The sequence below is a fragment of the Idiotropiscis lumnitzeri genome, chromosome 5, assembly GCF_059441095.1.
Source record: "Idiotropiscis lumnitzeri isolate Australia: NSW breed Sydney's pygmy pipehorse chromosome 5, RoL_Ilum_1.0, whole genome shotgun sequence".
In the NCBI taxonomy this organism is placed as follows: Eukaryota; Metazoa; Chordata; class Actinopteri; order Syngnathiformes; family Syngnathidae; genus Idiotropiscis; species Idiotropiscis lumnitzeri.
The window spans coordinates 17,945,378-17,967,846 of NC_142395.1; the positions used below are offsets into that span (position 1 = coordinate 17,945,378).

Genomic DNA, 22,469 nt, shown 5'->3' on the forward strand with positions numbered 1-22,469 from the left:
AATGAAAATGCAGAAGCAGCCTTTAATGAGCTTGCTGCAAATTACAACTATGAGTTCATCAAAGATGAATGAACACGTCTAAAAGTGTTTCCATCACTTTTTATGATTTGCTAAATGCTCGGGCCTCATTCTAAAGCGTTAGTGCATAATTTACACAGCAAACTGTATACACACTTCAGAGTGCATTAAAGCCCTTCAGCCTTACTAAACCTAATTAAAGAACGATGTACAGGTCGTATGGAAACAAATCCATGCCGCGCTTGCTCAAGATGTAAAATACACTGCAGCCTTTTACGTGGCACTCTGTTATTATTAAACACTATTAGTCACCTAAACATTGCGCAAGGTAAACCCAAATGGAGTCTGCGCTTCTCTTTGTATGACAAAAAATGCTTTCTTATGATAATTCAAAACAGAAAACAAAGACAGAGGAGCTCGGTTGGAGAGCGCCAGACTTTGGTTTGAAAGCAGATCTGTATGGTTGTGTATGGTCTCGCCTCACCACTGAGGGCCAATTTGCAGACGTTCATTTCCTCCAATCTGTCAGAGCGGACAGTGTAAGTGTGGGAGTAGAGGTTAAGTAGTGAACGGGACAGCGGGGAGCGAGGAGGGGTAATAAGCCCGAATGAGACTCAAGGGATTTAGAGACCACAGAGCTGCTAAGCATTTCAGCACTGAGGTTCAAAAGGGTCTGCTACCTTTTCTCTATGTTCCACTTTAATCACAAAAAACAGGACTTCAATCACCCTGTTAAAAAAATTTGACACGACTCAATTGATATACAACCGATGAAATATTTATTGCCTTTGCGTTATTGTTGCAAGTCTCGGTCGCATTTTAAAAAACTCTTTTGCATGTAATCTTTATAGCAGGGATGGGCATCTTAAATAATAGAGGGTGCTTCAATAGGGGGGCCACATAAGACCACGCACTTCGTTATCAGATATGTTACAAAAAAATGCAATTTTAAATGTGGACAAAATACATGGACACATGCAAATTATTTGCTGTGAATATGTTATTTTTCAGAATACAATTTTCAATCATATTTAAAAAAAAACACTATTCAACAACAAAGGGTTTGAAGCAAACAACAAAATAACCACATGCTGTGATTTATCTTTTTCCAGTGCAAAGGGCTGTCTGTCATGGTCCGTTTCCGTTATGTCTTGTTTTTGTTTACGTTTGCTCAACGGGCGTGGGGGCGTTCCCTTCCAGCGCGTGTCGTGTTGGCTGGAGAGACACGCCCACCAGCCACGCACCTGTTACTCGTTGACTCCTTGATCACCTCGCCGCTGGAGAGACGCGCCACCTGCCCCGCACCTGTTACTCGTTGACTCATTTAATTGCCACTACTTAAACGCCCCTTTTTTGGATGCCCTTTTTGGATGTCACTGTTGCGCTTTGTTCTTAGTTCACGCTCATAGCTCATGGTTATTTGTCACTGTTGCCAATCCCTGATTCATGTCCCGGTTTCCTAGTCAAGTTTTGTTCTGTCTAGTCACGTTCTGTTCGTCTTCGTTATTTTGCACTTTGATACGTTTGTTTCTCCTAGTACCTTGTTTGCCCTATTATTTCATTTATTAAATTCCCTTTAAAGTTACCCTTGCCTGGCTTCCCTGCATTTGGGTCCTCCTCTACCTCCACCCGCCGATCCTAACACTGTCTTGGACAATAAATACAATTCGAAGACTGCACAAAACGGCTGAACAGCAAACCAACGTTGGCTACGACGGCCGATATCGGATTGGTGTGTAGAGGCCTTTCGACCCAGTGTAAGCACAACTAAATTTAATCATTTAGTTATGTCATCTAGTAGTCAATGGTGATATTGCAACTTAAAACTACCGTCAAAACTGGCATATTTGCAATTCGGCACCTGCAGATTTGTAAATGTTTTTTTCACTTTAAAATTTTTTTTATTTTATTTGTTGTTTTTTTTCTTGTATACCAAGATCTTTCTCTATTCCCACCATTGTTCGTGAAAACATGTATTGAATTTTTATCAGCATGATTTGAAGAACTTTTAGGGTTCGCAAATACAAACATTATATAAAAATATTTTTGCTTTGTTTGTTTTTTTGTTTTTTTGGGGGGGGGGTAGGCTGGGTGAATCAGTCAAGGGGCCACTCAGAGTGCTGTCGTGAGCCGCATGTTGCCCACGAGGCTGTCTCTTGCCGATCCCTGCTTTACAGATTTTCACGCATATTTTACATTCTCTTTTATATGGCGGCAGTCAAAAATCTTAAGTTGATGTGTCATTCTGATGTTGTGGTTTCAATAATGGCATGTTTCAGAGGCTGATGGCGCCAGACCCATCTCCTCTTGCCACACATCATATTTTGGGTTAAAGTCTTCTGTACAACGCTGTAATACGAAACCAAACTGTTCAGTCTGTTGTTTGGGATTGTAGTTAGATATGACATTTTTCTAGAATTTAGCGCATTCAGTTGTAATATTCGGTGTAGTCAATATGGAATTCGTTTAAATGTGTCGGTGAAATCATATAAATAAACTTGAGTTATGCAATAACTGTTCTTCGATGTTCTCAAAACAGTCCCTTATTGTTCACGCAAGCCAATCCTTTGTATTATCTTGCTCAGAGAATATAAATTCTGGATTCATCCACTAAGAACAAATAGCAGTGGGTAAGGAGTTTGAAAGATATCCTGTTTCTCCTTCGAGACGATATGAAATCCACTCATTCATTGATGGCAAATGAAATGCAAGCTTTGACTCGTTCAAAAGAATTATATTTATCCTTTTACTATATTCTGCAGGCTGGCCAAAACTCTGCATCCCTATCTCTATCACAGCTTGGACTGATGATCACAGCCAGCGGATTGATGTGAAGAGATGGACATACATTCAACGCAAGGGACAATTTCGAAGTAAGAAACCAACATAGTGTTTCTTGAAAGCCATACAAGCACAGGACGAATATGCACACTGACAGCGAGAGCCAGCCAGAGTTGAGATTGGAATACAGGCTTCACATCCCGACACTAAGCTTCTTGTGGTGAGGCAGCTGTGTTACCACACGCACCACCACGCTACCATCGTGATTCATTTGGTTACACAAATTAAATGTCAGTGGAAAATTTTGATCGGTTGATCTGCATAGCGGAAAACATTTGATATATTTATTTTCACTCTTAAAAGTCCTTTGGTCCGCTTGTTTGGGCCGGACCAAAAGAGGAAGTTTTTTTTTTTTTTTTTTTTCATTTGGTGCCGTTCGTATTCACACGGTACCTTTTATAAATGAGCGCTATGCTTGTGTTCTGCCATTGGTCAGAGATAATTAAGGCGCCGAATGAGAGCACAGGTGGGTAAATGGAAGAAAACATGGAATACCAATGTGCTGCATTCCTGCTCTACATATATGTGATGTTATTAGAGCTACAAAATAATTCTAATCGTTCATTCATCAATCATTCATTTGAGTCACGCCGTTTCTGGAACAGCGTCGCCGACGGAGGACTGAGGACGAACTGGCAAAATAGGGTAGGGTGTCCATTTATGAAAAATAATATGGAACCTCTACTAAAAGCATGAAAAAAATGTGTCGAGTCCCTTTCGATATGTTTTTGCATCCAGCTCAAGCTTATTGACTTGGATATATGTATGATCCAAGAAGCCAGGGTCCTTTAGACAAACAGGTGCTGTTTGTCACTCAACAGGTACATACACACGCGCACACAAACATACACAAACACAGGTGTATTTTTTTTTTGTACAAAGACAAAAAGTGTAAAGAGCCCTGCCTATAGCCAGATGGCCAACATAAAAGGGAGTATGCAGGATTTTGAGGGTGCTTTGGGCTTGCGTGGTAGTCTATTGACACAGCTGCAAGCCCTAACTTAGGCCCATATTACTTGGTGAAAAAAAGATTCCATAGAAACATGCAAACATCACAATCTGCTATTTTGTAGCTTGAAAGAAAATCCGAGCACACGCACACACACAAAAAAAAAAATCCGAAGACAAAAGCTAAGAAACCGTTTACAAGCCACAGAGAATACAAAGCTTTTATCAAAGAAAATCGAGATTATGTGTACACATTTCTGCCTTCGTATACAATGTATGATGAAGGTAGGATTCTGGATGATTAGTTTCCTCTGTCACACTTCAGCAATTGTATTTGGAAAGTGCAGCTGCCTCAAAAAGAGTTTCACAAAGAAAGACCGCAAATTGATTGATCAAACACACATTTGATAGAATAAACATTTATTTTTCATTCGAAATGTGACCATTTTTTGGGGGGGTTGATGGAAGCCTGGCACACATAAGTCACACCATTATAATAAGTTAATTGCCATTAAATAGACGTTTAAAAACAAACACAAATATAAATAAAAACATAGACCCCACACTTGGACCGAAGGACCCCAATGCTGAAAAATGGTTATCATCTTTAAATAAATATATCCACTGGAAGGCAACTTCTAAATGTACCGTATATACTTGTACAAAATGTCGAACATTTGTAATTCGAATCAGGTGAAGGCCATCCGATGAGTTCAAAAGGGAAATTTGAATGCAGGTGTGTTACTCTAATGACGTTAGAATTTGCTCAACATAAGTAAATCTAAAAAAACAAAAAAACACTAAAGCATCATAACAATATGGATGTGTTGGCACTGAAAAGGCACAAAATGATTCCATCTGAATATTCAAGAGTTGGAGAGCAGATTAAAAACAACCTGTAATAATTTTATAAATGTTGCGGTTCGGAAAAGGAATGAATGAATAATATATTTATTGAGTTTGTGTGATTATCCCACAATATATTCATTGGATAAGCAGATATAATGCTCTGTTGGTCTAGCCTCTGGTAATGTTCCATTTGCTTGTGCACTTCAAAGTTTGGCAAGAAGAATTCAATAAAAGAAGAACCGATTGGGTTTTTTTGAATAATTTGTCCTGTGATGTGCAGAACAGAATTAGACACAAAAGGATCTGATGTAATCTTTTCACCACATTTGTTTTGTTTGAATGTTACCATGAACCAAGAATTTGTTTACAGCGCTTATTTGCAAGTAATAAGAAATATTTTTACGGAGTGCATTTAGGCCACAGTGTTAGTGCAGGGTGAACCAGTCCAAAAATTGCAGACTGAAAGCAATCTTTATAGCATGAAAGTCACACTGATGTGTTCATTTTAAGCATACAAACAAAATTTTCTCGTGAAATGCCTTGTTGCCAAGTTTGGTATGACACCACTGTAATGAGAAGATGAACTGTGAACTTTGATACTGAGTGTGAACCAGCAGACAGGCGTCAATGGATACAGACCTCTGTGCAGTGAAACGCTAAATAAACTATAGACAGCTCTGGGTTTTGTTTTGCATTAGTATTTCGCAGTATTACGTTTGGGTAATTGCTCATCGCATTCCGACTGAGTTAAATTTGTACTTCAGTACTCCACAGGGTGTTCTGTCAGCAGCAAACAAACAAGCAGCTCATTCTTTAAGCAAACAAACATCCAAATAGAAAACCTACAAACGCAAGGTTTTGAAAAACGCTACTGTACTGCAACTTTTGAAACTCCCTTTTCATTTGTGTTGTGCTTTTTCAAATTGGCTTCTCAGCTACAAATATACTGCAACTAAATCGGTAAATAGGCAGGAATAATTCCGCATTTGTCCTCAATCTCATTTTCCTTGCAAGAATGTGAGTTTGATAATGACACAGAAATAAGTCATTAATAACAATTAAAAAACACTATTATAATATAACTCCGTTAAAGGGGAATCGTATTAACACATTTATTTTTAATGTCCTAATGTGTGTCGCCAATAAAAGAAGCCCCCTGACCAATGAACAAGGAAGTGGTGGTAAATAAAACAAAATATGCCCCACCCAATGACGTTTTTTTTGTATAAAAGTGGGTTTGAGGCCAAGTTTCTCCATAGCGCGACTCCGTCATCCCACAATGCTCCTGCTTGTCCTCTTCGGAAGCACCCATGGAAATTCCGGCGCATCCCGGAAGTGTCTGTTCTGATTTGTTTTTGTATGATTGCGTACGAGTCCTTCCTCAGCAGACTTCATTTGTAGTTTGATGGAGGGACAGATCATGCACACTACATGACCAACACTAATTGGCAGCTTTTTTATTTTGTTTTTATCTTTGTGTGAGGACTGATACAGATTAAAACATATTTTAATATTTGAAAAGTCCTTGTGTGTACCAGGCCTTAATGTATATTATATTACTTATTCAAAGCACAGGACGGCCTTCAGCAATGTAGTGTATCTGTGTCTAGCTCTTACTTGAAGAGATTATTTTGCCTACTAAGCCATATGTAAGCAGGTTTCCTCATTTTGTTTTTCGGCAACCTTAACTGATATCTCAACAGTACTTTGCCCCACCTTGATCCTCCAAAGTTTCCCTGTAAGTGTGTTGTGGATAGAAGAGCGTCACATAAAGCCCCAGAGCTTGGGTCTCTTTGATAACGGCAGAGCTGAGGGTACAATACAATGAGTCATGAAAGATGAAATGTTTTGCTAAAGAGGTTTTTAAGAACTGATGCCAAGACACCGGGTTTGGACTGCTCTAGACGGAATTTGTAAAGTGTGCACTGTATGCTGTGATGGAATGCAATGTGTTGACTTACATGTTAAGACTAAGACTAAGTACACCTGCGGGATCAAGTATAGTTTGTTTTTCTGTGGTGCTTAGTAAGTACATTTGGGTCTTAATCTCTTTAGTTCATGTTGGTACACTTAATATTGGATCCCGCGTGTTGACTGATGTCAAGAACAGTGGCACTCCTCTTTGTGTTGTTGATTTTATCAAAACGCAACCATAGTCAAGAATGAAAAAGTAATTGTGTGTTAAAAGATAAAAGCACCACTAATTTTTGTCCTCATTTGAAGCATGTTTAATCTTTAAAGTTACTAATTTATTGTCCTATAACGTTGCCATCTATTTTTAAAGGTTATTTATTTTCCTGAATTATAAAATTGAATCTTTCATTTTTTTTTTTTAGTTTTATAGACGTAGTACATCATTTAGTGGTGTCATGCACAAAAAGAAAGAACTAAGCCCTTTTATGCACATGTTAAATGTGTATTAATTCCAAGGAAAGCACAGAGTTGAGAATCCACAAAATAAATGTCACACAGAAAAAGCCTTGTACTTAAACAGCCCACAGAACAGCTCCAAACCTTGCACTGACGTTAACCAGTGGTTTGCTGAAACACAGCTGCAGGCTGAAATTAGGAGTAATGAATAAAAGTGGGAGCAGGATGTGGGACCGAAAAAGCAGTGGGCTGAGTGTCACGTGTCAAAATGCAAGTAGAGGAACATCCGAGCTCATCATTGTAACAGTTACAGTGTGACTGGTCGAATTATCTGCAATGTGGAAGAATGTACATTATTTAACTATAATATTCTGATCTCAAGAATGTCCTTCCAGCACTCCCGTTTAGTGCCACTGGAGGGTGCCACATTTGGTAAAAGGATTAAACTGAACAGCCATTTAGTCTTGAAATGAGTTGTTGTGGAACATCATTTTATTCATATGGGTATGACTTGATGAATAAACAAAAAAAAAAAAAATCTCAAACGTGTTCACTTTGAAATAATGGATGAAAAATTACCTTTCTCTCTCTCTGTCTCTCTCTCTGTCTCTCTTGCTCGCTCTTTTTCTCTCTCGTCCCTCTCCTTCTTTCTCTGACTTTCTACTTTCTACTGTGCTTCCTCGCCACTTCGCGATTCATGTTTTGTGACTTCGTACTTTGTGGGTTTTTCCAAAATATTCATAAAAAAATAAAATAAATAAATGAAATTACAATACAGCCACAACTGCAACCATATTGTGGAAAGATGCGTTGTTTGAAAGAGATGAGTTGACTTGGGGGCTTTGTTAATATCCAGGGGCACTTATTCAAGATGCACGATATGGACCAATGAGAGCATGAGTGGATTTTTCCCGTGAACTGATTGGCTGCCATGACCCAGCATCTTCCCATCTTCTATCCCGCCAGCCCCATCCACGTTAATAAACGAATGGCACTTTTGAACAATGTGCTGTTCAGAAAGCCAGAAAATTTTTTAAAATGTGCCGCTTGAGGCACGGGGATGCAAACTCCACTCACAAAGGTCGGGCCGTGTTCAAACCCACAACTTCTTCGGTGTGTTAACCGATTGATCACCGTGCTGCCCCGCCAAACAAAAAATAAAACAGTTATATACCTTTTCAGTCTCTCAGACAAAAGTACAGTACTGACGTAATGGCTACATGTGTAATTTTGTATATCAAGAGCATTTCCTTACTTCCGTGTCAATTTCAGTACATGGCGTTGGTGCTTGTTTCCCCGGAGCACTTTTTTGGCTGTGTTTTCCCAAATTTTGACAAGAATCTTGCAAATCATGGGCCGATACATTAAATGCACACAACAAAACGTGGCTCTTATGAGATTAGTTTCTTTCTTTTGTTTAACTCAGTATTTTTTTTCTGTTCCACTAAATCTTTCAAATCCTTCAATTCAAACCTTTTTTGGCATTTTGCAGTGTGGTGAAATGAGAACTACCAAAAAGCCTCCATTTTATATGGCGGTCTCCACCACTTTCACCTCTGTAACCAACAATGAGCACAACTGATTAGTCAGTCACTTGTGTGAATCCAATAAACAGACCAGTGGTGTGGTTTGGCTCAACGTATTTTTTAGACAAGCTCATGTGCATGCAAAGATATTCTGTATGTTGGACAGAAGGCCCTGGTAACATTCGGAGATAGACTCTTGCTCACTGTGGACACATTAATCACAAGTTTTAATTAAATGTCTCTATCTCTTCGCTCAGTGACAGGAGGAAAGTTGAAAGAGGCCACAGCTGCTCATATGGCAGTTGGAGGATGGCTGCTCAGGATATCAGCCAATCTGACGTCCTGATCCCTGATCAGCTCTCCCATTAATTAAATACAACAACGTTTATAAGCATTTGAAATAAAGTGTTTTGGGGTTTTTGTGGTCTATTTATATTTCAAACCAGTGGTTCGCTCACATTTTTCATTGGGTGCCACCCAAAATAAATGCGTTGCTCTCCAAGTTCCATCATGACCAACATTAAAAGATCAGACTGATGTTTTATAGATTTAACATTACACAGTTTGAGTATTAGTAATAGTAATAAACAAAAAACATACAAAAGCAATGTTTCAATACAAATTTGAATGCGACATTTACTTATGATGTCACTGATAGTGTAGTGGTACACTCGCCTGAGTTGTGTGCGGGCAGCGTGGGTTCAGTTCCCACTCAGTGACGGTGTCTATGTCTGCCCTGTGACTGGCTGGCGACCAGTTCAGGGTGTAGTGCGCCTTTGGCCCGTAGTCAGCTGGGATAGGCTCCAGCACCCTCCCGCGACCCTGTACAGGATAAGCGGTGTGGATAATGACATGACATGACATTTACCTATGAGAAAATGTAATGTCAAACACAGTCATCATCATTCCTGAGAAACATTCTCAAACAATTGCGATGACAAAGAATGCTGTAGAAATCCAACCACAAAGAAGGAAAGAAGTGAGATTTGAGAAATGTCATTTATGAAAGCACTGGATTCTCCAGCCTTGGAAAACAAGCCGCTACCATGGTGACCTGAATTTAACGCAGTCGCATCAACTACTTGGTTCTCTTCAGGTTTATAGATGTGTACACCCATTAGAAGCACTGCTGTGCCCATATTGTGGTATCTTCAGTGTGTATGATTGTCTGCCTTTATGTGTCTCACCCAAATTCTACTGAGATTGGCTATAATCCACCAAACGGTAGATTATAAATGGAAGGTGGTTTTCTTTGGTTGTTTATTTATTTAGCTCAATTAAAAAGAGAAACAGTGCACGGGGGGGAATGAAATCGAAGGGCTTGTACAGGATTCCACTACCGTTCAGAAAAGTGTGTGAAATGAAAACAAAAGAAAAAACTAGGATGAGATTAACTGTAGATTCAGTAACTTTTTAAAGGCAGTTCAGAAGGATACCGAGCTAAATAGTGCCACTTAGTGTAATATTATACTGATGACCATGTGTTAAATAAAAGTCAGATTTTAAACCATGTTTGTATAGGCCTTCGGATCTTATTTAAACGCGTAGGTTGCATTTTCACTTCCAATTGAAGCTCAGCTGTCCATTTGTATACATTCTACATACACAGTTTACCCATATCTTAAACATTTTGCAAACAGGAAGACTTGTCATGTATGGTCATTTACTATTATTTAGTTTGACCGCCACTGACGTAATTTATTTTTGAATTTTCTTTTTACAAAATCCGATTCACTCATAGCAAAGCAGGGAGCGTGGAATAGTCCACTTTTTTGGAATAATGAAGTGAAAATACGGACATATAAAACCAAGGTTATTTTATTGCAAAATTAATTTTACGTATAAAAGTGGGATGCATATTTCACTTTATCACCTAAATTTGGCCATTCAATCTTACGTGTATCGCGAAAGACTCAACTAGACCCTCCCCCAGTTTACTTTGGTACAGTCCAGAGCGCTTTATGGTAACTCCAGCCTGAGCGAGTGGAACATAACATGCTGGAGAGCGTGGCCGAGCGGCACTCATCTAAGTAAACTTTTAAATCACAGTTTCACACTACTACCTCGAGGCAGAGTGTTAGTGAGAAAAAGGGGCGACAAAATCAGTCATGCTATTTCGATTAAGGTGAAATGCCGGAGCGTCTTTTTGTGTCACAAGCTCGCTGATTGTAGTGAAGAGGGAGAAGAAGGCGCAAGGGGGAAGCCCGGAGAAGAGCGACTCAAGCGGGCTCCAAGATGCAGCCGGCTGCTGTGCTGTGGGTTGCATTGACAACTTTGCTGCTCAGCCTGAGCGCAGGTAGGAAAATGCTTATTATTAAGTGCTGCAAAGTGAAATGTGCACGCGAGCGTGTGTGAGATTAGATGAGGTTATATCGTAGTCACAGTGGTGGTCCCATGTCGGACACCGAGGTCTTCTTCAGCACCTCAGATAAAAAGATGGTCATCACCTTTAGACCTATTATTATGTGCACATTTATATAGATATTCATCACTTATGGACCCTTTTGACATTTGCTTATGTCTTGTTTGCAACCTGAATGTAAAGTCTATCATATTAGTTCGTGTATTGATGTCTCCTTATTTGGTTTGATTTTTTCCACTTTAGAGGTTTAAATGAAAGTTAAATTTGGCACATCTGAATCTTATGAGATGCACAGGCATGTGCTTGATGTTGTATCTACCTTCCGAGATGATGGAATATAGCCCAAAATCTTGAGTGACAATGGGGTGTGGAATGCAAACTTTGACATGGATGCATTTTTACGGATCGTTGCTTAGAATTTCAGGTGATAAAAGAGAGGTTTTTCTATTTCTGATTGCAGATGAGTGAGTTTGTTTAGCGATGATAACCGGCTTCCTACCCCCAACTAACCCTCAGCTGCTCTGAGTGATTTCCACCACCCCCTTCCTCTGTTTTCTCTAACACCTTGTATTTACAACATGTCAGAACAGCCGCTGGAATGCACAGACCCTACGGAAGCTATTTCTAAGCTCCCGCAACAGGCTTTGCGTCATGTATTGACACACGGACTCGGATACGCACTCACAGATGCCATGCCCTCTGACATGACCTTAAAAATATAGCAGACAGGAAGGCGAAAATCACACCTGTAATTGGCTATTTGGACTTCAAATAGAGACTGCAGTGATTGTTTCTGCTGCTAAATGTCACCATCAGACTCTCTTCAAAATGTCAACCAGAGAGATCCAATATCCAATTGAAAACAAAAGACCCCCGGTTGATCTACAGCCTCCATCCTGTGTGTGTTAGTCATCACCTCAGACTCGGTTATCAATGTTTCCCTGCCGCTGCAACCTTTTTATCTTCTGCTTGTTTTGATTATAGAGCGCTTCTGTCACGAAACAATTATCACCACTGAACCGTTTATCTTGTTATTGTCAGTGGTACGCACATGTTAAATTAGCGGATGATGCATTTTCCTTTGTCAATTAATTATACATATGTAATAATTAAAAAAAAGGTTACATAACAATATTGTCAGACTTTAAACCAACTTAATTTTGACAATGATAAGTGATTCTGTGTATGTGACATTCTATACATTCATTGTTGTCTGTGAAAAGATAATTATTGATCCACAACGAGGAGTGTCGGGTTTGGCATTATAAAGACAAGTGGTTGAGTCTTACTGGAAATGAACTGGCAATGTTTAACTCCTGTTTGATCGTTTGAGTGTGTGCGCATTTGTGTCTGTGTGTGTGTAATCGGTGTGAGGTCAAGATGCCTTCCATGATATGTCTCGTGGCCTTGCAGTAATTGGCTGAGTTTGACTAATGGTATGTTGGAGAGTAGAGAATATACTTTAATAATGCACTGTGGGACACGGTGATCATATCAACCTCTGTTTCTCACCGCCTAGACCTCTTTTTTTTTTTTTTTTTTTTACACTTATCAAATGTTAATTAGTCTCACGGGCTTACCTGAAAGGTGTGTTCTCGTTCTTCTAAAGGCGACTTTGCATTAAATCATACATTAAAGTAAACTACAATTGAAAGATACACACTACATGTGCAGAAAGATACAGGCGTGGGTTTTTAATTTTATTTATTTATTTTTTTAGGAAGAGGGAACAGAGACAATGACAAAGAAAGCACTTCAGTACCACTCTGAAAACCAGGCAGCATTCCAACAGTTCTCTGCTTGGGTGGATTTTCTTTGTTTTAATTCGCCAAGCAATGAGAAGGAAGATGATTACAAAGTCAATATGTGACTTGCAACAAATGTCAATTTTTATCCATTTCTGCCCAAGCATAGGTAGTTTTGAAATATCGTTTGTGCTGAAATAGTGCATTAATTGCCAAAGCGCTTATTGTCTTTGCGTGATACAACCATGTGCTTATTATTTATGATGGTGTAATAGAGGCATATAAATCTGCCCCCCCCTCAAAAAAGTAAATAAATAAAATAAAGTCGACTTCTACTTTGCGGATATTCACTTATAAAGTTCAATCTTATAAACGTGTATTGGTTAAAGAAAAGTTATGAATAGACAATAGTAAATAAGACATTTTACTTAATAAACAGCCAGCTAGTTTTCTTTTTCAGACAAACAGTATTTTTTTTTAGTTCTCCTAAATTTAAACTGCCATATAAAACAGTTTTTTTTCTTGTCCAAAAATATTAGTAGATGAAATGTTGCGCTGTGCGGCGCAGTAACGACAAAGATCACAGTCACACTTTTGCTTGCTAGAACAGCACAATTGAGTGAGACTCGTTTGTTAAATATGGATCGTTGGGAACTTCAACTTTGTCAAGCTGTCAGCATCAAAGTTAAGACTGTAGATTGAATCTTCGAAAAGTAGTCCAACGGCACTCTTTGCTAGCTGCTAACGCGGTCGCGTCGACAAGTCAAGTCAACCGCAACAATGCTTACGGGAACATGCAGCCACATGCTACAAAGGCCAACTTTAAAATGATGTCCTGGTATTATTTGGGAGGCTTTTATTTTGAAGTAGGCCTTCACCGTGTGTTGGCAGCTTTTTAAAAGTGTTGTTGTTGTTGTTAGCTTGACCGACGAGTGATGGGCGTGCCACGTCATGTGACTGTAAGCCAAGCAAATTTGGTAGATTTGAAGTGGCAGTCCAATTTTGTTGATATTGTCCCAATGAATGTGACGTAATTTTTTCCCCCAATATTGGTCCGATAGTTATCGTGCATCCTAATCAGCATACGTTATTCTATAGTTTTTGCGCCATACCAAAAATTATTTTCTGAAGATTGTGAATATTGTTCAATTGTTGGTTGACGCATTCACACCCATCAACGCTTCACAGCAATTTGACCGTTTGTAGTACATTTGCGTCCTGTCATAATTATTATTATTCGTAAAAGTTAATGGAGAGAAATTGGATTTCACCATTATGTCACTGGCACTTTGGTGGAAAGAGGATTGTGTTATGTTAGGTTGAGTTATATACTCGCATTGATCAGTTGCTTCTTATTGACTCTCATCAGGACCAATCACCAGCACGACTGTCTCACTGGTGGCCTATTAAAGAACTTGCAGATGTAGCTTTGCCAACCCAGCAAACCTTAAATGTAGATTTATGACTTTGTTTTGCAAAATGGCACCAGCACCCCATTAGATTAAGTGCCCCCAAAGTTGTTTGCTTGCCATTAATGGACATGGCAATGTTGATGCCCGCTTATAAAAGACAGACAGATTTATTGCTTTCCACAAGTTGATTTTTGTCCAGATTGCACTCTGCGAGCCATATTTTTTTTTAAGACGTAAAGAAAAGTTCTTTTGCAGGATATGACTCTCACTGACGCTTATGAGTCACCACTGTTTTTTTCAGGTGGAAAATGCATACTGTATATAAAACATTTACCTTCCATTCCCTGACTTGCTTGTTGATGCTTAACCTCTTCAGGGGCTCCGAGGAGCCGGAGGTGGCTAAATTCTTCATTAGTTTGCAGTGCCGCAATTATGAAGACTTTGACTTATGCTGCTGAGCTAATAAACACTGAGCTAAATAAAGACTGCGAAATGCCACCCCTGAGTAGTATATTCTAAATAATGCTGCTGTGCAACCGAACACAACCAGGCTTCTCTTATTGACTCTTCATTTATTCACAGATTCAGATTTAGCACTCTGATGCTCCCATTTTTTCAACTGACAATTTTGGAGTGAGAGTGGTGCAACAATCCCACCTTGAACAAGTATTGCAAAAGATTGCGTTATAATTGTGTGCTGGATATATCTGTGTGTGTGTGTGTGTGTGTGTGTGTTCACCATCTTTGCTATTGCTGGTGAGGTTCTTGTCAGGCAAGCTTTTGCATTCACTGTGTGCCGTCAGAGTGAGCCACCTGATACCCCCGTTGTGCTTTGTTTGGCTCAGCTAAAGGGATGCGATTGCACCTCCGAGGTAGCAATGGAAGTAACCTATGATTACTTGATTTCAACCCCCCACCCTCCACACACGCACACATACTCAATTTTCTCATATGGATAAATGTCATGTTTCGAACAGCACCTCCCCCCCACCACCACCATCTACATTCCTGCGCTCATGTTCCTCCACCTTGCTATAAATCACATCGCTGGCTCACGCCAGAAGGCCAACCTCCTTTGCAAGAGACCTACAGGCTCTCTTTTTGGGGGCCGGGTCTGATTTCAGAACATGATGCCATAGCCCAGAGGACAATTTCAATTATGTTCACTGTGATGATGTATGTCACAGATGTCAGATTTAAGAGCACACAAGCAAAAATCAAAGAAAAGCCTTGGCAGCCCACTGTTTCTACAAGTACAAGTAACAACTGAACAAGTGCACTTCCAGGTTTTAGTGCGATTAAGGTTTCGACAAAATTTGGGCATTGAAACTTGCTAGTAATTGCACAGGTCTACACATTTTCATCAATTTTAAAACTTGTCATCAGCAGCCCGACATTTTCACCCTGAATCTTTTTCATGCTTCCTTATGGAAATGAAGAGGTTGGTTTGTACACTTTCCATTTCTGTTTTACTTTATTTCGTAGTCACGCTAAATACATATTTTGAAAAGAATCAAATACACAATTGATAACTGGACATGTTCATACTAACACTACAATACTATACATATATCCTATCCCTAACCAGGATTACTAATTGACATATTAATAACTTCTAGCCACAGTATGACCACAACATTAGACAGAATATTGACTTTCTACCTTCATATCCGTGCATGTAAGAGGAGGCGTACATCTCCAAGCCCTTCTTTAAATTGCAGCTCAGTGCTCTGGGCTAAGTTTCACAAAGAACGATGTATGTCTCTGAAGGGTTGTTTCGCCAGTCTTGTGTACCCCTGTGTGGAGAATAACACCATTTTTCAAAACCTGAAAAGACCTAGCCACTTTTTGTCCGCACAGGAGATTGTGTGCAAAAATAGCCCATTACCTTCACATGAGTCCTGTTGTGAGTAAAAATACATTGTGACATTGTGAGATACAGTATTCCCTGGGAGGGAATTGAATAGGTCCGTTTACGAGTGTGGCTAACAACCGTAACTTTTGAATTATAGAATGAGGGCTACATACACAACAGACTTGTGGTATTGTTTTGTAGTTGGTACAGTTTTTTTTTTTAAAGATTGTATTTTATTTCTTAACTGTTTCTAGTTATGTCAGGATGTAACATAAAAATGGATGATCACGTTGTTGTTTTTGTATCGGAACGGGCATTTTTGGCGTATCGGCCTTGTAGTGTGTAGTTTAGTTCCTAGGGGGTGGCAGATTATTACAGGCTGTAATAAACTCTGCTTTTCTGTCTCGGCAGGGGGGCTGCTGTAGAGGACAGAATGATAAGCAGTGCTGGAGACTCACTGTCTGAGCACAAACAGAGGAGGGGGGCAGGGACGCAAAGGCGTTTTGAAGGACACGCACGTGCACAGATCCATAGTAACTTAATTCTTAAGCTTTGCTTTGCTTGCTTTGACTTGACTGGAAAAGCATCAGTTGTGACTTAAGATGACATTGTGAAAGACTTGTTCAAGAGGCATTAAAAAAGAGATTGTTGCATCGCAAGAGTCTCGCCGTCCACAGCGTACGCTCCGCCATGCATTATAAAAAAGCCATTTATGTGGCGTGTCTTTGGGAGCACCTCATTGGAGCCTTTGGTGGCAAATGTAGGACAGTTTTCCAGGGCCATTTTGTAGCCGTATTTTTGACATTTCTATAGTTCAACTGTGCAGTTGACCTCACAGATACAGTACGTGTGCTTGGAAAATGTCTTACGGTCCTGGGCAAAGATCACTTTTGTTGTTTGAAGGTAGCGAGTCTAATCAAATGTATTTCCTGTTGAAACTTTCTTTGAATTGGTGACAGTTAATAGCGCTCGACTATGATCGGCTTCAGACAATGGGAAGGTGGTATCTTTCAGGTCACTATTGTTATTCCTTAACTTTTATGACTCGCTTTGGAAAAAACAAAAAACAAAAACATGATTATGGCCAGTGTAAAATACAGACGGAAGATGATTATTATAAATGAAACGAGTCCCGGAGTAATTCGAGACCCTCAGTTATAAATAAAGAAATTAATTCAAAATAAATAAATAAATAAATTCTCGTACCCGCATAAGTAAGTGACAAAATACACTGTAAATGCTCACCAAACGTGTTTAAGGCTCAAAATAGCCCCCAAAAAGTCTGCAATGTTGTTGCCCTGTTGTCCACGAGCCAGCTGTTTGAGCTTATTACTTCACTCCTTTTGTAATGGATATATTTACATTTCCCCCACGAACAAATGGGATTGTGGCAGAGTGAGTGCTTGTCAGTCGGAACCACAGAAGGACTGTTTCCTTGTTGGCTTTTGTCTCATTATAGGATTTGCGAACAGTAGCATAGTAAGCTGTATTATTTTTAAAGAAGCGCACAGATTTTACAATCGAACCTAAATAGATGTGATGCCAGTGTCGTTGGCTTTGTCCGTTCTACCACACTGTGGACAAGCATGGATTGGGTGAGAGTTCAGTGTATAAATAACCTCTGAGGCAGACGGACTTCTTCACTTAGTGGACATTCACAGAGTTATGAACCGCGCTGCATTTTCTGCATCTATTTGGAGTCCACTAGCGCTGCTTCATGGAAACATGTATTTGCTTTGTTAGCTAGGAATGCACCAAAAATTCATGATTTCATGTCGACAAAGTCTATATCGTCATATCGCTCAAATGAAAGCACTTATTTCAGAAATGAAACAAAGAGCTTTGGCCTATTTTCTGAATGAGACGAGTTGACATTAGGCAACCGATCATTTAGCCCAATGTTCGAACAGCTGATTGGATTTGAGGACTTTTCTTCATCTTGCTTACAGTATGAACATGTGGTCGTGTCACCTTTCCCTCCCGTACTTTCCTGAGACAACTGTAGGGAAGCACCTGCTAGATATCTCATGTCCTCCGAGCTGTTGAAATCACGAGAAGGCATGCTGACGAATATATGTAATCAGAAACCTGTTCAATAAAACTGCTTTGGCAGTTTGTTGAGTTTGTAAAATTTGCTAAATGTGATTGATTTACATTATTTCAACATTAAGCTGTATTGTTATAGTGGTATCAATGAAATCAGATTTGCAAAGGTTTTTAATGGATTTAACACTCACATATTTTACAACATTTCGGTATGCGAGTAAGCTACTGTTCCGCCCTGCAAAAAACAAGAAAATGCCCACATCAAACAACATACATTTTAAAATACCACAGTATGATAAATAATTTAAAAAAAAATGCAAGGTCTGCCATGCCATTTTGCTTTCCTCGAGTAACGTTGTGTGAAGTCTGTATGCATATTGAGACACTCGCACAGAGGCAGCTCAAACCTCCTCAGGGTGTGTACTGTATGCTCCGCGAGTACCTTTGCCCTTCTAGAGTGACGTTTTTCACTTTTGTCCCCTCGATAGTGCTGCACAAGAATGTCACCGAAAAGTGTGAGAGCAGAAACTCGACACTGGACACAACAGGCATGCAAAAACTTGAAGCTCCTGCTCGCTAACTACTGAATCTGTGTTGCGCTTTATCTCGCCACTTTTGTGCGTTTTCTTCTCCAGTTGACCCATACCCGTTTGGCAATAGCTCAGCCAAGCCTGCGCTGATGGAAATTGAGCTGCTTGTTGTGAAGGTGCTGGAGGACTTCATTAAACAAACATTGAAGGGCTCTGGAGGCCCCATTGAAGCCTGGAACTGGAATGGGGACACAACTGAAAGCGCTGCGCTCCCTAATGAACTGGAGTGGCCCATAGAAGTGGGGCTTTTTCACAGAAGCTAAGGAGGACAAAGTGTCAAAACAAGCCCAGGCCCTTGCTGTTCACCGGGGCTAAACGGCGCCTTTTGACTCTTAGGAGTGTGGGCATCTGAAGGGGAGGGCAGAAGGAGAAAGGAGAGGGAGGGAGAAAGTACTTGCTAAGACAATGGCCTCTTAAATCAAGCAGCCTTCCTGGCTTCTTTTCCCCCTTCTGTGCTCCTGGGCTACTGCCACCCAAACCCCCTCCTTCTATTGCCTCGACTTCCAATTAGGGATACTCTTGCACAAGCGGTTGGGGCCTCAGAGGCGGAGGCTTAAAAGTTGGGTCTCTATAGCAGTTCCGCTATCAAAGGCCTTAGTATTCAGAGCAGAGCCTTGTTTGGATTCCTCAAAGCTCTCAAGTCTGCCACTGAGGGACACGTGTAATATTACGTCCTCTGTCTTCAGTACCGCATCATTCCTTCCATCCTTTTTCATCTCTCCACCCCGTTATTTGCCACAATTTCATCAGTTTGCAACCCCTTCATTGCGCCTCAACGCTTGAGTGCTTGCAAGACATAGCCGGACTCAGGTTCTTGTTGCCTGCCTCCCGCCCCTTATTTATCTTCAGCAATTCCAGCAATTACAACGGCTGATTAAAGAGTTGGCCAGAGGAAGCCATGTGTAATACTACAACTCCTACTCTATGCTTCACAACAGCACTTTAAAAATAGAACTTCTACTCTAGCAGTTCAAGATCAAGACGAGATATGATTAAATATGCTTTGGTTTGACCTAAGTGATTGCGTTTTATGTGCGAGATACTTGCCTCGCATGTAAATTTGTGTTTTTACTTGTTTCTGCCCCTTGGCATGTCTACATTTTTCGACATCGCACACAATTAGGCGAATGGAAAAAGAAAATGATTTTATTTTATTTCGTTTTTTAACAAAACCATTCTTGTCCCAATGGCTGAGCGATAAATGTAATCCAACCAAGCTAGCTGTCACGTCAACTATACTGAAAGTTTTCAACTGATCCTCTTTGTAAATGCTCTTGTCTATTTTGTACATGTATGATGTTGCACAAAAGTAGCAAGCCAAAGCATTCATGCTGTAAGAAAAGGGTGAAATTGAAATTTGTGTTGTTCAGTACCAATTGTTCAACCCCGTAATGCAAACACTAACATGCTCCATTTTAAGGTTGTTTCAAATTTATCTCGGCAATGTTATATGGTGGAAGCTTATCTTCTATTCCAATCACAACCACAGCATTGTATACTGAAACATATATTCTTCCAGGGAGGCAATTAGAACAAACATGGCTATACTCTTCATCTATTGAACAACTTGCCACTGGTCACCTTATCGTGTTTTTTTTTTTTTTTGGGGGGCTGTTCACTAATCGAACTAAAATTTGCAGACATCATTTTAAGTTCAGTACTCCCCTCCTATAATTTTTCACCCAAACCATCGACAGCTGCAGTGACTTTAAATGCATCATCTATTTTACATGCATTTTGATGTGAGACAGGTGCATGACTGAAGTTGCCTTATAGAGTTATAGCAGCCGGCTTGAAATAAAAAGGTTTAACTGGTGCCCGTACGGCTCCACAGTTATGTGGTTTTGGCTGCTTGCCGCGCACGCAGACAAACACACACACACACACACACACACACCCCCTGTGACATTTTTCCTGTTTGCTTCCATTGCTAAAGCTGGCACACTACGCTTAACTGTCACCCAGTAGGTTCAGGTAGACATTGTCATCAGACTGAGTGGTGCCAGCCTGTTTCATAATTGGATTTATTGTTGGCATGTTTCCTTCTCCACCCTCAGCCGAATAGCACTGATTTATGAGGGAGACTTAGGAGACGACGACCCAGTCCAAACATCGCGCCACACTGAATGCTTTGTCGCCTCTATCTCCTCGAGGTACTTTGAATGTCTGGAAATATGAGTGATATCGTATTTGTTTACTGTGGATGATAGCCTCTCAGCCTCTTATTTTTGCTCGGTGATAAGGAAAGCATCCGATCTACTGTTTTACATGATCAAATGTATGGCGACACACGTAAAGATCTAAAGATTGTTTGAAAACCACTGGCCGCTAATGTCTGCGACTGGCACAGTTAGACATTTTTAAACAATGACAGCACAATTGGTGATTAGATAATAACGCACATTAAATAAGCGATTGAACATGATTTTGGTTTGGCGTTGTGTTGATGTGGGTGGCAACAGTACATGATGGCAATAGAAATGTGGAACAGGCCAGTCTCCAGTCAAAGTCGAGCCGTCCACCACGACGATTGTTCATACGAAGCATAACGTGAACACCCTGCCAACCGCTGCCATGGCCAACTTCAAAATAAAAGCCCATCAAGGCATTGATGTCCATGTGTTATTTGGTCGGCTTTAATTTTGAAGTTGACGCTCACAGCATGCTGGCTGGCTTGAATTATCTTTCGATTGGAGGCTTGTGTGACCGCAATAGAAGACACCAACTTGAGTGATGCGAGTCAACAAGGTGACGTGTCGGAGATGGTTAGATAAGTGGATCTGACTGATGTGTGGAATATTGACCAATTCAGTGTCGGTTTGGGCTTAATTGTTCGTGTTACAAAGACCTTTCAGCACGACTGCGCCCGAGTGCAGAAAGAAAAGATCCATAAAGGAATGTTTGGATGAATTTGGTGAGAAAGGAGTTGACCTATCCAAGCACCACACAGACGGGGAGAACTACAGCAGAGATTGTGAGTCATGGTGTCTCCTCGAACATCAATGACCGCTGACATTGTAAATTTTCTTAGGGAGTAATGGACTAAAATATTAACCTACTTAGAAGCTCTCCTGAAATTAGAGACAAGAGGAATGCATTAAAGGAGACCAACCATCTCAGTTCTGTTACTGGGTAAAGATAAGGTGTCAGAGGGATCACAATGTTCTGCCTCGAGAATTTTTGGTTTGGGCTATTCTTAGAATCGGGGTGTAGTAGTTTCTAGGCACCGGCCACTCCCTACTCTTTAGCCCACATAAGATGACCCTTTGCCCTTGGAGGAGAACAAGGAAAGAGTGTGCCTTCAAGACTCTCAAACATTGACCTCTTAAGCAGCATTGAAGTGAGCTGGAATGCAAACGAATGATCCCCTTACCCTTGAACTGCCTCTGACCTTTTGTTGGGGTTTCGAGAGCCAAAGGTTGGCGAGGAAAAGTCTTAAACAATCATTTCTTAGAGATAAATTTACATAAATAAGGAATGGGGTGAAGTCTTTGAATTGTTGTTTTCCTTTTAATATGACTTATTTCAACCCAAAATGATGTATTCCAAGGTATCGGCGTATTTCCATCTGATTTTGGATTAGGGCTGGGCGATAATGCAATGTCAATATGTATCGCGATTGACACGTGATCTATATCAATAAATAATGACGCAAATTTGATCACGCCATTGTGCGTGTTGTTGGAAGCGCGTAGCCGCCAAACGGATTTGGGGTAGCATCTAATGCAGCCCTACTTTGGATCCCCTAATGAGTGGTAATTCACATGATGGGTAAAACTGGGAGAGAAAACAATGTCCGGGGAACATCAAGTGCTGCCCTCGTGTTCTTGATCAGACTTCTTAAGACTTGCTGTGTTGCAACAGAGCCACCATTCACTGCAGCAACACTTGAACTTTTGATGGTACT

General features: G+C 40.3%; 1 protein-coding gene and 1 long non-coding RNA gene across 3 annotated transcripts in view; both read left to right on the forward strand.

Moving 5' to 3' along the window:
• The first annotated feature begins 1,387 nt into the window (after window positions 1-1,387).
• LOC148337115 (uncharacterized) lies at window positions 1,388-3,301 on the forward strand. Its single transcript, XR_015843230.1, has 2 exons — window positions 1,388-1,775; window positions 2,781-3,301. It is a non-coding gene; the product is annotated as an uncharacterized LOC148337115 (long non-coding RNA).
• A 7,260-nt stretch (window positions 3,302-10,561) lies between these two features.
• The window catches only part of lrp4 (low density lipoprotein receptor-related protein 4), an 81,874-nt gene continuing 69,966 nt past the window's right edge, over window positions 10,562-22,469 (forward strand). For both annotated transcript variants that reach the window (XM_088296063.1, XM_088296064.1), the window contains exon 1: window positions 10,562-10,847. In XM_088296063.1, coding sequence (XP_088152189.1) covers window positions 10,788-10,847 — 60 coding nt within the window. In that variant the 5' untranslated portion in view covers window positions 10,562-10,787. The remainder of the gene's footprint in view (window positions 10,848-22,469) is intronic.